At 38.3% G+C, this 15525-nt stretch overlaps 2 protein-coding genes and 2 pseudogenes across 3 annotated transcripts; 3 read left to right on the top strand and 1 right to left on the bottom strand.

Moving 5' to 3' along the window:
* Positions 1 to 1420: 1420 nt before the first annotated feature.
* LOC149038141 (uncharacterized) lies at positions 1421 to 8901 on the bottom strand (annotated as a pseudogene). Its single transcript, XR_016181047.1, has 14 exons — positions 8645 to 8901; positions 8214 to 8411; positions 7215 to 7510; positions 6799 to 6886; positions 5966 to 6256; positions 5683 to 5756; positions 5136 to 5318; positions 4245 to 4418; positions 3443 to 3589; positions 2978 to 3061; positions 2432 to 2606; positions 2248 to 2308; positions 1947 to 2013; positions 1421 to 1719 (listed from the first exon to the last, which is right to left on the bottom strand). The product of XR_016181047.1 is annotated as an uncharacterized LOC149038141 (transcript).
* A 2763-nt stretch (positions 8902 to 11664) lies between these two features.
* Positions 11665 to 13156, top strand: LOC149038140 (uncharacterized; annotated as a pseudogene).
* Positions 13157 to 13344: 188 nt separating this feature from the next.
* On the top strand, positions 13345 to 15229 carry LOC149038139 (uncharacterized). The gene has a single exon (XM_089186485.1). The coding sequence runs from the start codon at positions 13347 to 13349 to the stop codon at positions 14649 to 14651; it is 1305 nt and encodes a 434-aa protein (XP_089042611.1). The 5' UTR covers positions 13345 to 13346; the 3' UTR covers positions 14652 to 15229.
* On the top strand, positions 14748 to 15397 carry LOC149038138 (uncharacterized). Its single transcript, XM_089186486.1, has one exon. The coding sequence runs from the start codon at positions 14748 to 14750 to the stop codon at positions 15387 to 15389; it is 642 nt and encodes a 213-aa protein (XP_089042612.1). The 3' UTR covers positions 15390 to 15397.
* The last annotated feature ends 128 nt before the right edge of the window (positions 15398 to 15525 follow it).

Here is a 15525-nt window from a genome sequence, read left to right as displayed (position 1 = left end):
TTCTTGACGTGTAAAACGCCTACTTTGCATTTCTTACTTAAAATAGTCATCCTCCTCCAGTCCTATCCCTATGATATAAATTCACGGGTGCTAACCAACACCGCAAACCCAGCTTAAACAAATCATTTGTACTGTTGTGCACATATTCCAATCGAAAATGAAGTACGTTATGTTCCTTAACACTGGACACGACTGCGACGCGGCCGAAAGACTCGAAGATTATTTACAGGGCAGATTAAGAAATATAGCTGACTTAAGAAGTATCGCGGGCATTTTAGCACAGAAACGGAATCTTTCTTGGGCACTTCGCAGCAGTGACTGCGTCGTGTTGTTCGGAACAAGCCAGGCGTCCTCACTCATCAAAGACCAGAAGCGAGAAACTGAAGATGGTTTCATTACGTTTGACGGCAAAGTTATACTCGACGCGTTCACAGGAAACAAAGAACTTGTGGATAAACTGATAATCGTATACCCGGCGGAAAGGAGGGAAAATGATTGGATTCCCGATGGTTTTGATGAAAAGAGAATATTTAATCTGAAAGGTGAAAAAATCCAAGCAGGTCCTTTGCTATACCAGCTTGAATATTCCATAAGACGGACTTTGGGACAGCCTTCAATAGATATGTGATGTAAATGTTGGCTACTTAAATAATTATCTACCCATGTAACCTTGCCCTCACCTACCAATCAGTTAACTATATATTACGTAATGACTTGGGTGTGTGTTATGGAAATCAGTTCAAGCCGAAAGAAAGACAGTGGATGAAATAAAAAATAGTAAAAAAAAAATTGAAGTGCGTCGAAAATGTTAATGGCTATACGGTGGATAACTAATTACTTTTTCTAAGCATGTAAGGATTCATTTAAAAATGCTAATAATCTACTGCATAATTAGAAATTGTTTACAGATAGGACTTTAACTTGTCAAAAGATATAAGCATAACACATGCCATTAACAGGAGTTAATAAAAGTCATCTATGACATCATATGCTGTGGCATTCGTTCACTATTCGTTCCGCGTAAACGTTTCCCAAATAAAGTATACCAATTTTAAATCTAAAAATCTGCGCAATGGATAAGTGGTGATTGAATAAGAAAAAACATTTAACAAAGATTTGTGTACGGCCCCATACCTCACGGTGGATACAGTTTCTTGATAAAGAAAAAATGGCGAAATATTTTACTAATATGGGCATACACGGAAATCTTTAAAACATTTGTAACAACATTACATGGTGTAAGGTATTCATTGACATAGAACACGAGTGGTCTATAAGTGCAAATGGACTTTGCCATTGAATTATTTGCAATGATGCGCTGACTAAGTCAAATGTCTTGACAACAACCTCGCCTTTCAGATGGGCAAATGAACATGAACATGACGAAAGGCCTGGTGGTGCTTATCTTGTTTATATTTACCATTCACTACGTGATACCCATTAAGTTTTTATCTCCTTTCATCACCACAACTGTGTCAGAGTAGTGTTTACAGTAGTTTTCTCGAACTGTTTGTCATCATAACCGTTTTCTTTGTTGCCTGATAAGAAATTCGGCCTGAACTTCTTTCTTTTCTCGTTAGTGGCGTACAAACTACAAGTGAATACAAATTCCAAAGAAAGCGGAAGTAATATATCCCTCGTTGAGTCGTCAAGAACACCAACAAATCCGTTTATTCTCGTCCTGGCCTCATCTGTTTGACCATTTTTCTCATAATGTCCCTGGAGAGAGAAACTCACAATATAGAAAACTGCTGACGCACAAAAAAATTGGAAGAGTGGGGTGGGATAAGTAAGCTTACCCTATGATTACCCTTTATCTGATTGGTCACTGTCAAGACTTCAGTTTTGGCTTCAAAGAATTCGATAAAAATGCGCTCAGTGTAGTGGATGGGGCTAATAAAGAAGCTGATAGTGAAAAAGGGAGGCAATGAAGGCATTATTGCTGCCTTATCTCTATAAGTGTCTGTTCCACCGACTCTCAAGAATTGCGATCTTCACTAAATTCAAGAAGTTCTAAAAACAAACCAAGATAACATTTCAGAACACAAAGAACGTTATACCTGTTAAGGCATGAGAAAGCAAAGTATATTTTCCCATTTTAGCTGAATAAGTAGGTATCCTTCAGCTCCTCACCATCAGAAAGGTAGAAATAAGAAACAATATAAAAAAAAACAACAACAATTTTCTCATAGCGCTGTAGATAACAATGCAGCTGGAAGCAGTCCTCGTAAAATACTTCACTCCTACCTTGCGCGAGTTTCATTTCACTGATCCAATCTCCCTCTTTGTATTATTTCACCCGCAGGTTCTGCATAAGAAAATAAAGATGTAAAACGAGGAATGCAGATATTCACAACCTCCTCCTTCCCCTGCCGGTTCTTTATCTCCCTCATAGACGCCACACATTCATTAGCGACGAATTCGTTCATACCAGAAAAGGAAATCTCTCCATGCGAGTGAGCTGTAAAATACGATCCACATCATATTCCAGACGAGCGACATTCTTGGCCTGAGTGAAGGTCGTACTCATTTGTGCAATAAGAATGTTGAGGAGAATCACAGTCACTGTTCCCATGTACGCCATCATCAGCAGAATTGAAAGCCAGCTGCAAGATACACCACTGGGATTAAAAAATTGCAAACTTTCCAAAACAGAGCCTCCTTCAGGATTATAACCCCAGCTCCAGAAATATTGCTCTCTTAAGAAGATGCCTGCGTTAAAGGAGGTCTGCAGCTGGTTACTTGACTGGAGTGCAACGAGTGAGGGCAAGCTTACCATTGCTTTTAGCGTTGGAGAAGCACCATTATAATTAGCCACGCTCTCGTTCGAAACTACGACGAATAATATAAACTGATTTGTAGAGACGTGTTCGTATATTTTGTGCCTATAATTGCAACGTCCAAGTGGTAGATATCACTAAATAATCTAGATAACCAAAATTGCTAAAAATGATTTCTCCTTGTCAGTCGCACTTACTTGAATGCTGAGTAATCTTCTACCACCATAGGTTGTTGTTCGGTCAATGCACGAAATCCGCTGATAAACACGTCTTCAAGGTTCCTAAAATAATAATATGCGTAATATATTTAAAGAAAGCAGACGAGAACACATGATTGTTTCGTGACGTGGTAGGCCAAGCTAAGAAAAATATACATACAAAAATCATCGCAAATTTAAATGATACATTTTTCAGCACTTAACTGGAGCTCAATGAAGACTATGCCGTTTTGGAAGCTCAAATTTCCTTGATTCAAATAATTCTCATTGTAATTTTGAAATGTAATTATTGAGAATTTCTCGGTCAACCAAACCAAATAGTTTTGATCTTAAAACTGCCAACTAACACTGGCATTGTTCCTTAAACAAACCAATTAGCAAAATCCCCGCTAGAAACTTTTTCAGAATAAAACAAAGCTTCATGAAGGAGAGATCAATACACACCTAAAGTGGTGGTTTTCAGTGGAGTAACGGAGAGATAAAGCTATTGCTCCACAGAAGGAGAGGAAGATGACAACGAAAACAGTCATAGATTTGGTGACATCGTGTAAAATGATTTTCGCCAAGGTTTTAGTGTATAACCCTGTAGTCCTGGAAAAGATGCGAGGGTGGTTAGACGTTTTGAAAACGCAAATTTAAATCAATCAACAGAAAGGAGAAAAAAAAAAACAAAAAGCAATTTGAAATTCTGAGAAACTGAAAGAAACGTGTCAAATAGTATCTGTAAATGCTCAATCGTGGGCGAATCATTGGACCTTCGCGCGTGTCACAGTTACGCTGAGTTTGCTTCCAATTTGCTTTTGGACTGTAAATAATGTTAAAGGACTGCGAAGATATGAAAATCGCATAAGTGACCTACGGATTAATAAATGAATGCGAAAGTAATCTTCACCGGCAAAAAGCACTACTGCTAATTTCTATTATTGCTTAAGTAGAGTTCACTATTGGGATTACTCTCGTATTCATTTAGCATATAAGTAAAATTATTGACTACTAAAGTGGCAAGATATTTCATCAAAGTGCAGCGCGAACTATTGGACTTAAAAAAAAGCTCTCAAAATTGGATTCAAATTTTCTCATTTTTCACTATGAGAATCTAAAATCGGCAGAACCGACGCCTAGGCCTTAAGTCTGAAATCTGTGTTAGATTTATAAATTGACTCATTATAAATGTAAGCAACTTATTCCAAAGTGTTATCTCCGTAGTCTTGACTTTTACGACGGTTACAACGGGTGCGAAGGTTACCTTGTCACGCAGGAAAACTTAAATATCCTCAAGAAGTTGAAAAGGAAGGCTAAGGAAGCCACCATCCACTGTAACTTGCTATGAGTGCACCGTAAAGGTATTATACACAGGATCAGCTGCAGGCCTAACCAGTCAAACAGGGTCATCCAATCTGTGAAGTACGTGCTCCCAACTCTGATAAAAATCAGACAAAATAAAGTTTGTTCTTGTGTATTCATAGATGTGACTCTCTTAATAATAACGCGATTAATTCAGTGGCCTTTTTTTTCTTTTTCAGGTGTGATCAATCAGGGCTGCTAGGCTCCGTCCTTAACCAGCGCTCCCTTCCCTCCCTCAACCCAGGCCGTTCCCTATTTCGTTTACCCTATCATCAGACTTTCTGGACTCTTAAAATATTACTGCCGTAAACGGAGAGTCGAGCAGTAGAGGAATTTATGTTGACTAGTTTTCTTGTCCTTCAGAGTTAAATTCATAAGTATCATTGGATTTCCAACATGGAAAACAGTTGACAAATGTACAAATTATGAGAACAATGGCCGAACTGCATCATGTGGCAGGCCTGGTCACATGGCATAACAATATATTTTAGGAAAGTATACGGAGAACAAGAATCATACACAAACACAAAGACACAAAGAGGGAAATTCTATCTTGTCACTGTGAGTATTGTTTGAACGCTTAGAAATGCTACAATGTGACATCGAAACTGATCTACAATTGCATGGTTTTATCATCTTAAATCTGTTTGAAGCCAAAATGAACCACTTTGCAAAAACAGGACGTATTTAAACAAGATTTAAATTCCGTTTTCACCAAGGGGTAATGATTCCCAATGTAAATTGAGCTTTCACTTGTGAGGCGCTCGTCTGATTAAGAACAAATGTCACTTACACTCTCATCTGATTGAATTCCTCACAGATATAAAAGACAGCCATAGCAAGAGTGACAACCTCACAAAATCCACGCAAGAAATCCGTCACACCCCTGTACTGAGTTGGATCCGTTCTTGTCGAGCCATGTATTAGAGAATACGACAAGAAGAGCAAGAAGATGACATAGAATGCCGCTTGAAGGCTGTGGAAAGCAAGCAAGGTTAAATTCGTACATAATTATGTTGACTGTATCATCCTGATGAAAGTTTCAAGTGGTGAAGCCTTTTCAATTCTCTTTTATATTTACTACTCCTCGAGATAAAAATTGCCTCTTGATGTTTTTGTTCTAAAGATTAAACCTCATAAATTTAAATAAGTAATTTATTCATAATTTTTTTATAGAAGCTAATTAACCCCAGCTCTTAATCTCTCTGAGAGAAAGTAATCAACAACTCAGATAGTTTGCAATGGGATACCAGCTTTTCCCCCTTTAAGAACACTCTCTGGTCTGCCTTGACCTGTAAGTTATATTACTTTAACCCCATAAAATCATCAAACAAATTTACCAGAGAAATACAAATCCATAACTGTTCCATTTTGTTTTAATCAACATCCTGACCACAGGATGCTGCAAAGCCTCCTGAAATTGAGAGTAAGAAAGATTTTTAATAAAAATTTGTTACAGTGCAAGCTAGTACAAGTTGTCTAATTTTCTTAGCTATTTTAAGTATTGAACTGTTAGAGTCTGACAAGCAGTTTGAAACAGACTGCGACAGCCCCCCTTTTATAATAAATCCAAGAACATAGAGAAATATGATTAATACCTTTGTCATCAGTTTGTTACCCTGCCATATGTTTGCTCTTTGCAATCAAGTGTAAGCATGATTTGTCCTTGAGGCTAAAGTACTTGTTATCGATCTGTTTATCTTCCACTGACTCTATAATCTTTGGAGGTCTTCCTCCTTCATCACCATCCAAAATGTGATAATAAGAATGATAGCTCAAGGGATCATCAGTAATTGTACTCCAGGCTCCTTCAATTCCTTCTTCCTCTTCATCCGTGTCATAGGTGTCTTTGCGTTGTGGTAGATAAGGCCAATAGGGAATCACCATTTGGTCCAATAAAGCCACTATTGTTTTCTGAAAATGCGATAAAAAACAATCATCTTTTGTATCAATATGAACCAGACAAGAAGGTTCTATTGATTCTCTATGTTCTGTGTGTGAGGACATCAAGATAGAAGCTTCAAGGTCATGGAGATAATAATGAATGCACTTCAATTCAGCACACATCTTCTTAACCCTTTAAGCCCCAATATCAACATGTATATTCTCGTCACTGTTTCTCCATATGTTTCTTATTTTACTGATTGAGAGAATTTGTTCAAACATCAAGACATTTCATCATTGGTGATCATCGCATTCATTCTCATTACCTGTACATTTGATCAGGCAGTTATATTGTTAGGAGAAATTAAATGCTGGTCACTATTGGGGCTTAAAGGGTTAACCCTTCAAGTAATCTGTTATGCACAGATCAACTCGGATCAAATTCCCCACCCCACCCCACCCATGCAAACTTGAAATTCTCCACCTCTGGGAAGGCCTTTGAATCAAATGCCAGTCACTTTGTGGCTTTGAATTTATCAATGCACTAGTTGTCTTTATAAGTATCTTCTTACCTTCATTTTGGGATTCTCAATAATGGCATGTAAATTGAAGAAAGATGGCTGAGGTTTTCTCATATCATCAGGTTTCCAAGAAAATAACCTTTGCGTACGAAAGAGAATTGGGATAAAATTAAATAATAAAATTTATGTGAAACTAATTAATAGGTTATTTTAAGAATTTATATTCTGATTGTTTTATTACCCCTCTCCCCTCCACACTGCTGACTTGATGGTTATTATCATTTTTGAGCTAAGGTTGAGAGGTCTAGATGCAATTCCTAGGGAGATCAAGGTGCTGTATTCTCAAGCAAGACACATTACTAAAGGGAGAAAGGAAGACATCCCATGATGGAATGAAGCATTCCATCCAGGGTAACAGTAGCAACACATCTAGACTAACCCTTTTTTTCCAACCGATGTCACTCTACCTTTCATGCCACATCATTCTAATCAAGTAAGCAGCCATCTCATCATTGTCTGCCACTAATGCCAACTCAGCTGGTAACAAACGTCTGATTTTCTCAGGTTCTACCTGTTCTGCTGTCCTCAGACCAAGGAGCAAAGGACACTTTTTTACAAGTGTTTTTGCTACATCTAAAAAACCAAGTTCTGCCGCATAATGCATTAATGTCCTCTTGATTTTGTCTTCTTTGTCTCTGAACTTCTCATATTGGTTGTCTAAGTTCATTTCAATATCTAGAAGAATCTCCAAATAACGATTTATCTGTAAAGAGAAAATGCCAAGTGCTTCATTCGACTCGATAAAGAAAGTTACTATATTTTTACAACAAAATTAGGTCATTTATTCAAAATGTGTAGTTTGCTATGTTTTGACAATAATTGCAGAACCCTATTGGATGTTAAATTTTAACAGGGATTTTAGGCATACAGCTTGCAAAGGTGTACAAAAAGACCAAACATCATTTGTGTTCAAAGCCTCAAAGACAACAACAACAATAACAACCTAACAGATTACTATGTATAATATTATTAAATCAGTTCTCTGACACTCTTAATTTTGCTGTTACTTCAGGGATCTGTTACTCTTCCATGTTTTCATTTGCCTTGAATGGTTGTATTTCTCTTAAAAGAATGTCATGGTTACAATAATAATAATAATTACAATAATAATAATAATAATAACAATAATAATAATAACAATAATAATAATAATAGTGATTAAAAACTGTATGATCTCTTGATGTTTACAGCACTGCTTACATTTACCCTTACAAGCAGCCATTTATGCATGACCAAAGGCCAGACAAAATTCTCCCAAACTTAAATACTTCCTTTAGAGAGCTGTAAGGATTAGATTCTTGGTAAAGAGCAAGGACACATTCCTGAACATACGATACAAGCTCCATTCAACAAATCCGTTTAGGAAATAATATGTAAGACAGCTATTTCATACAGAACTAACATACCACTTGTTCAGGGCCTGGAAGTTTATCAGGGTTACTTTTGTGCTTTCTAGATGCTGGCCAAGCTTTTAACATTGACAGTGCTGGATCATCACGGTCCAGTTCCCCATTATCTTTGTATTTCTGGATCAGCCTTTCCACAGTAACTTCATCCATTGCCCTGTTCCATGACATCTGCCCTTCTTTCTGCCTCTCATGGACCTATACGTAAAAGATGATCGCTAACCTGGAGCTTAATGGCCATTTGACTTAAACACATCCCGAGGTTATAAATCGGCGTTTTGAGCTTCTAAGGTACTCACCTGCCCCAAAATAAAGCTTAGTTTTCGATGAGGATCAGACACATTTATTTCCGACATACACGTAGTTCGTTCTGATATCTGAAAATACCTGACATAAGAATTTTTCCTCTGAGTACATCTCACGAAGCTCACCTTAATCCAAAATTCCGTGTCCAGTTCATCTCCTAAAACATCGTCTTGTTGATCTCCTTCAAGAGGAGGTTCTTGCTTATTGTTGATAGCACGTAAATCAATGTGCTCCACCAACTGTTGGAGTGCTTTGCTCATTTTATAGTGGATTTTCAACAACCACATCTGTGCTGCTTGCAAAGTACGCCACTTACGCGACGACACTGTGTGATGTGTTCGGAAACTTGTCGGGCCCAGAAAGATTTCGGAACCTCACCGACGCCAATCGTTGAATTCCGAAAGTATTCACCCTATGTAGAACGAAAAGAGACTGGGAGCGATCAACTTGAAAACGAGGCTAGTTGGGCCTTGTTTACGGGAGTTACTACATCACGGGCGACGAGCGGGGATAGAAAAAACGACCCAAATACGAGTGGTCAGCGGTGAAACAACTTTCATACTTTATATATAGACAGATCATTTGTAGTGTCAGGAAACAATTGTGCTGTAAAGCCGAAGTGTAAACAGTTTACTTCGCTAAATAAAATGTTAAGCAATTCAAAAGTGTTGATTGTACATATATCTTTTACTGCTTTAATAAACAATGAAGGCATCGGTGGCATCCGAAAGGTACCAAGAAGAATTAAATGTACGTTTTGTAGTTGCAGAAAACAATCGTGTTGTAAAGCCGAAATGTTACCAAGTTACACTTCGCTACTTAAAAAGTTAAGCAATTTTCCTCAAGCTTTAACTGGAACAATACTTCTTATGCTCTATTGACCAACGGAGGCATCGGGAAAGGCATTGCTGACACCGGGAAAGGCATCAAGAAGAATGATATTCACGTTATGTAACTTGTTGTGTGACGAAAAAAACGTATCTTGACTTGTTCAAAGCATTAATCACAGTTGGCTTCCTTTTCACTTGAATTTTGTTTCCACAGCTTAAGATGAGAAATTTAAAATTTCTATCTGCTGACGTTCTTTTACTGCATATTATATCTATTCAATCGCCCCCAATTTACGTGGAAAAAAGGCAAGTAGGAAAACACTGAGCTTCGAGAAACAGCCATGTTAAGGCTAATGTATTTACCATTCCTTAAATATTTACAATCAAGACCACTCGTTTAGGAGACCTTTTCTCAAAAGATCCACACGTGCAAATAATGCTGTTTTCCGTTCGAAATGTTTTTCTTCCTATTCAATTGGACAACTGACTTAGCTTTTAAGCCGAGAAAAAAAATCACAATTATTGAAAAGGTCATAGACAGGCCTACACAGACTCCCCTGTGTGGTTTTACGTTTGCGACGCAAAAGCCTTTAATTAAAGCTTCGCTCTGACGATGATGGGTAACCACGTGCTTCAAGTCGTGTTTTGAAGTTACACATGGCCTCCTGGAAATTTCTTTCCGAGGAGTTTGTTCTTAGAAGTCTGATAGCTTCTCCTTTAATAAAGCCTTTCTTAACACTTGGCGGGTGGCAAGATGAATAGTGTGTATATTGAAAGGTCTCGGTCAGTTTGTAGACTGATTTTTCAGAGATAACACTGTTGTACTTTTCAACATGTTTATTATCACTCTGAAAGCGTGTACATATAAGATCTTTCAGCTCTGAAAAAAAAAAGCCAAATTGAAAAAACGTTATCTGAGGTCTCGTTTGCCGCAAGGCAGTCGACACTTAAAAAACAAACCAAAAAAACTAAAGGCAAAATATTGCCTTTTGTGACAGCATACCACCCAGGGGTTAAAAAATTTAAAACAAATACTGATGTAAGAATGGAACCTCATCCAAAATCAGCCACTGCTGAAAACAATTTACAAAACGCCTCCGATTATATCATACAAAAGAGGTAAATCCTCAAAGACATACTCGTCAGAGCGAAGCTTTAATTAAAGGCTTTTGCGTTGCAAACGTCAAACCACACAGGGGAGTCTGTGTAGGCCTGTCTATGACCTTTTCAATAAACATTTCGGCTTTACAACATGATTGTCTCTGGAACAACAAATTATATGTCTCTATATGAAGTATAAAAGCTATTTCACCGCTGACCGCTCATATTTGGGTCGTTTTTTCTATCCCCGCTCGTCGCCCGTGATGTAGTAACTCCCCTTGTTTACTCGTGTTAGAAATATGGCCGCTCATGGCTCTGTAAGTAGCCGTCTTTCTCAGAGTCTTACGGAGGAAGATATCCCCGGAGCATCGCTTCAGGGAAGAAATCCGACTGCTCTTAAAAACAGATGAACTTTGCTTTTGGTTAAAATGTCGTGGCGATCCAGCAAAGGGGTTAAAAACAAAGGCACAATTGTCGAAAAGGTAAGTACAGTGAATGAAGATTTTAGATATATGAAAATTCATATATTTGCACTGCGGTGGAGAGATGAAATTAAGAGATCCTCGCAGCTAAGAACACTACTGAAACGAGTAGTTGTAAATAGGACCTGAAAAAATTCAGGCCCGTACGGGATATGAACCCATGACCTCTGCGATACCGGTGCAGCGCTCTACCAATTGAGCTAACAAGCCAACTGGGAGCTGGTCAATGAATTGGGTCCAAGTTAACATCCAAGTGAAGAATTAAAAGAGACTTTGATATTGTAAATGGAGATCAAAAGATTTAGGAGTTATTTTTCTCGATGAAATGTTTCAAAAATGTAATGATTAATAGTTTTTCTACTTTTCATTTTGAAGAGTTCTTGAATATGTTGCGTCTGGTCGTGATAAAGATGTTGTGGATACCGATAAAAATCTGATATACACGCGTCAAAAGGCGAGACAAGAACAACTCGCTTAAAGTGATGCGATGCCTGAGGAAAGTACTGTTAAATTTCCATCAGCTGGATGGTCTACAAGTTTGCAACGAATGCCATTATTCACAAGGGCAGAGATGGATTTACATATTTCTAAATCTGGAAAAAACTTTGACAGAAATAAACAGAACCATGCTGTTCCAACAAGCATGAAAAAGGCAAAAACATTTCTTGATGATGAATACCTGAAAGACTTAACTTGCGCAAGTGATGACCAATATTTCTATTTCAAATGCTTGTGTTACCATAGCTTTAAAAAAATGAGCCACCCCACAAATTACAAGTTGCACTTTGTTTAGTGAGTGGAGTTGTTAAATATGCTTCGTGTACATGTGTAGCAGGATCTGTTGGTTTTTGCAATCATGTGCTTGCTGTTATGATGAAACTCTGTAAGTTCAGCTTGTATTGTTGTCAAGGTATTAAGGACTTGGAAAATGAATCTGATATGACACAAGCTAAGGCATGCACTTCAAGTTTACAACTATGGCACAGGCCTGTAAGAGGAGATAAAATCAAGCCCCAACCTGTCATGGAACTTGAGGTAAAAAAGTTGAATATAGACACAGAGTATAACCCTGATAGTGGAGTAAGGTGCTTGTTGTATGAAGCTAGGAAAAATTTGGGTACACAAGCATCTGATGAAGTTTTGTTTAAAAAAAAAAGCTTCAAGAGATCAACCCTAAGTTTGCCTTGTCTCAAATTATGTCAACTGGTGGTACCAACTTACAGGAAACAAAATTTGGAAAATGTCCAAGTGGCTCATATGCAAGTTACCAGTTACAGTTCACAGAGTCTAATTTTCAAGTTTTCTGTAATATTGACTCAGTGCCTAGAGTGGACTGTAATGATGAACAAAATGCTATTTCTGTATATCCTCCATTCCCTTTGCAACAATCTGAGAAGTATGAAAAGCCAGATGACTTAAGCAGCAACCAGGAAGCACTCCTGGATCATTTGATTGTTGATGAGGCAAAGCTTAATACCATAGAGAAGAAAACAAGTGAACAAGCAGCCTCACAGGAATGGCAGGCTGAAAGGAAATTTCAGTATACAGCATCTAATTTCCACACAATTGTAAAAAGGCAAAGGAATCATAACACTCTAGTAAATAATCTGCTTCATCCCAAACCATTCACTGCCAAACAAACTGCACATGGGAAAACCTGTGAGTCTGTAGCCTTAAGAGAATATGAAAAATATATGTTTTCAACAAGGAACGCAGTTTCAGTGTTGAAAAGTGGCCTTGTTGTCAGTATGGCCTCTCCCTTTTTAGCAGCATCACCAGATGGCAAGGTCATTGACCGAGGCTGTAGCAAGCCTTTTGGGCTGGTAGAGGTTAAATGTCCCTACTCTAAATTTCATGTGAGTCCTTTAGAAGTATGTGCCGATGAAACTTTTTATGCAGAAAATGTAAATGGAAAACCGAGGCTTAAAAGGGGGCACCAGCACTACTTTCAGATACAGGGTCAACTAGGTATTACAGGAGCAAGTTGGTGTGACTTTGTTATCTATACTAACAAAGGCATGAGTATAGAGAGGATCACATCTGATCCTCAATTCTGGGACGTATTGAATGAAGGCCTAAAGAAGAGCTATTTTGAACAATTCATAGCACCAGCTTCTGTGGAGTCCAGTAACCATTAGAAGGGTTAACTACCCTAATCTAATCTTGGAACGAGTACAGAGAAATTTTGTGTCTCATACCTAACTTGATATGTTTAAAACAGAGTATCAACCAACATGGTCTGCATAATAAGATAGCTTTCTTTATTCTTTGATTTTAAGATCTTTAGAACTACATGTAAAAGCTGACATCTTTTAAGTGTTTGGGACTGAAAGCAAGCGAATCACATTCTTAGTTTTAGTTGGTTTAGAGAATATTTGACCTGAGGTGGATAAGCAGTAGTGAGTAGTGGCGTGATGGCGTGCGGACGTGATTCCGAGGGCTCCGCGAATTCTGTCGAATTTGTTGGCATTGAATCTTCCTTACTTTCCTCAAACCAATACCTACTTTGGGACGACAAACAAAGTCTATTCAAATGGAAAGGGAGCCTTACACAACTTCAAGAGTTCTGTTTCAAAGATTTGAATTTGGAAGTTTCTACAACCGCGAGTACCTCTGAAAGGTCAAGTACTTTGAAGTCGAAGACAATCACGTTGGTTTTATTTAACAGTACCGGCACCCTTCAAGTCCAAGGTCCTGAAGCGAAAACGTTAAAAGCTAAGCTGAAAAAGCTTCTTCAGCTACCGGTTGATGACGACTCGGTTATTCTCGTAAGAGAAGAAGAAGCCAATACACCGGCATTTAACAAGAACGGCGCCAAATCAGTACAACAGGAGTTGGACTTCTTAAAATCCGAAGTTCTAAACTTATGGGCTCATGTAAAAGAGAAACCTCAAGAGGAAGATCTGAGATCCGAAAATTCTCGACTTCGGGAAACAATTCTTTCTTTGAAGGAAGAAAATAAAAAGTTAGTCCAAGAACGCGATTCTTTAAATTTTGCATTGCAAATCGTATCTAGAGAAGCAGCTGCACAATGCCTTCCAACGAATAACACCCCTAATGAACGCACTATTGTCCCAAACTTGGGCGAGCCAACACCTTGTGCCAACAAACCTCAAGACTCCATTGTGAAATCAAAGAAGAAAAGAAAGAAATCGAAAAACAAAGGAGGTCTTAATAACACCCCAGAAGGAAAAGAATCCGAACCGACCAAAACAGATCCAAAACAACCGAAAGAGCGCACAACCCTGCTCATAGGCGATTCGATGATCTCAAGAATACCTGGAAGAGACCTGGGAAAAGCAGTGGGCCATAGGGTTATAGTCAAGCCTTTCTCGGGTGCTACGACAAAGGCCATGAATCACTATCTCAAGCCAAGTCTGGAATTTTCGCCCAACGAAGTGATTTTACACATTGGGACTAATGATCTTAAAACCAGGGAACCAAAGGCTGTTGCCGAATCGATAGTCGACCTCGCGAGACAGATCGAGAGCACCTGCGATACTACAGTCACGCTGTCGGAGCTTGTATGTAGAAAAGATAAGCTTGACCTGGCCGTAAAAACAGCCAACAAGCATCTAGAGAAGTTCTGCCATCAAAACGGATGGAAATTAATTCATCATGAGAACATATCTTATAATGGACTCAACAAAGGTGGACTGCACTTAAACTCTAAAGGTAATGTGCAGTTTTATAATAATTTTAAATCGCACCTAGAATGAGATAATGTGCTGTCCGTCAATGCCGTGCGAAATCGATCAAGCAGCCAAAGGGGCGTAAAATCTGCCTCAATATTGCCACCTTTGCGTGGCTTTAGAATGGCCTCACTCAATATAAATCAATTAACTACACATATAGACGAACTAAGAATCCTATTAGCAAACAACGATATAGATATTATTTCTATAAACGAAACAAAACTGAACGAGAGCATTCAAGATCACGAAGTTCATATTCCAGGATACGAAATAATTCGCCGCGATAGACTTACGAAAGGCGGCGGGGGGGTATGTTTCTACGTTAAAAATTCAATCAACTTTACAGTACGATCTGATCTACATATGGATGCATTAGAGAATCTTTGCTTGGAAATCCATAAGCCAAAAACAAGACCTTTTGTGATTGTTACGTGGTATAGACCACCTGACTCTCCTATTGGCATTTTTTCACCTTTTGAATCCCTAATTGGGAAATTGGATAGTGAAAATGTAGAATTTTTTGTACTGGGAGACATGAACTGTGACATGGTCACTGCACGATATGACAATGATACATCCAAATTAAAGAATATTGCTGATGTCTACGGACTCGAGCAACTCATCGCTGAACCGACGAGGATAACACCCACCTCGTCAACTTTAATTGATTTAATTTACACCAACTGCTCGGATAAGATCGCCTGTTCGGGAGTTTGTCATGTTGGGATAAGTGATCATAGCATGGTGTATGTTTATAGATAACTTTCTCTGAACGGGATGTCGAATGGACATAATTCAATAACATACAGAAATTTCCGAAAATTCGATTGCCAAAATTTTCGAGATGATATTCAGTCTCAATGTTGGAATAATGTATATGAGTCTTCCGACCCAAACG

The sequence above is a fragment of the Pocillopora damicornis genome, chromosome 11 (assembly GCF_964200805.1).
Source record: "Pocillopora damicornis chromosome 11, jaPocDami1.2, whole genome shotgun sequence".
NCBI classification, from domain to species: Eukaryota; Metazoa; Cnidaria; class Anthozoa; order Scleractinia; family Pocilloporidae; genus Pocillopora; species Pocillopora damicornis.
This window is presented reverse-complemented; position numbering and strand designations above follow the sequence as displayed.

Excerpts from the sequence above, each read along its gene's own strand:
- LOC149038139 (XM_089186485.1), top strand. The coding sequence starts at position 13,347 with ATGGCGTGCGGACGTGATTCCGAGGGCTCCGCGAATTCTGTCGAATTT.
- LOC149038138 (XM_089186486.1), top strand. The coding sequence starts at position 14,748 with ATGGCCTCACTCAATATAAATCAATTAACTACACATATAGACGAACTA.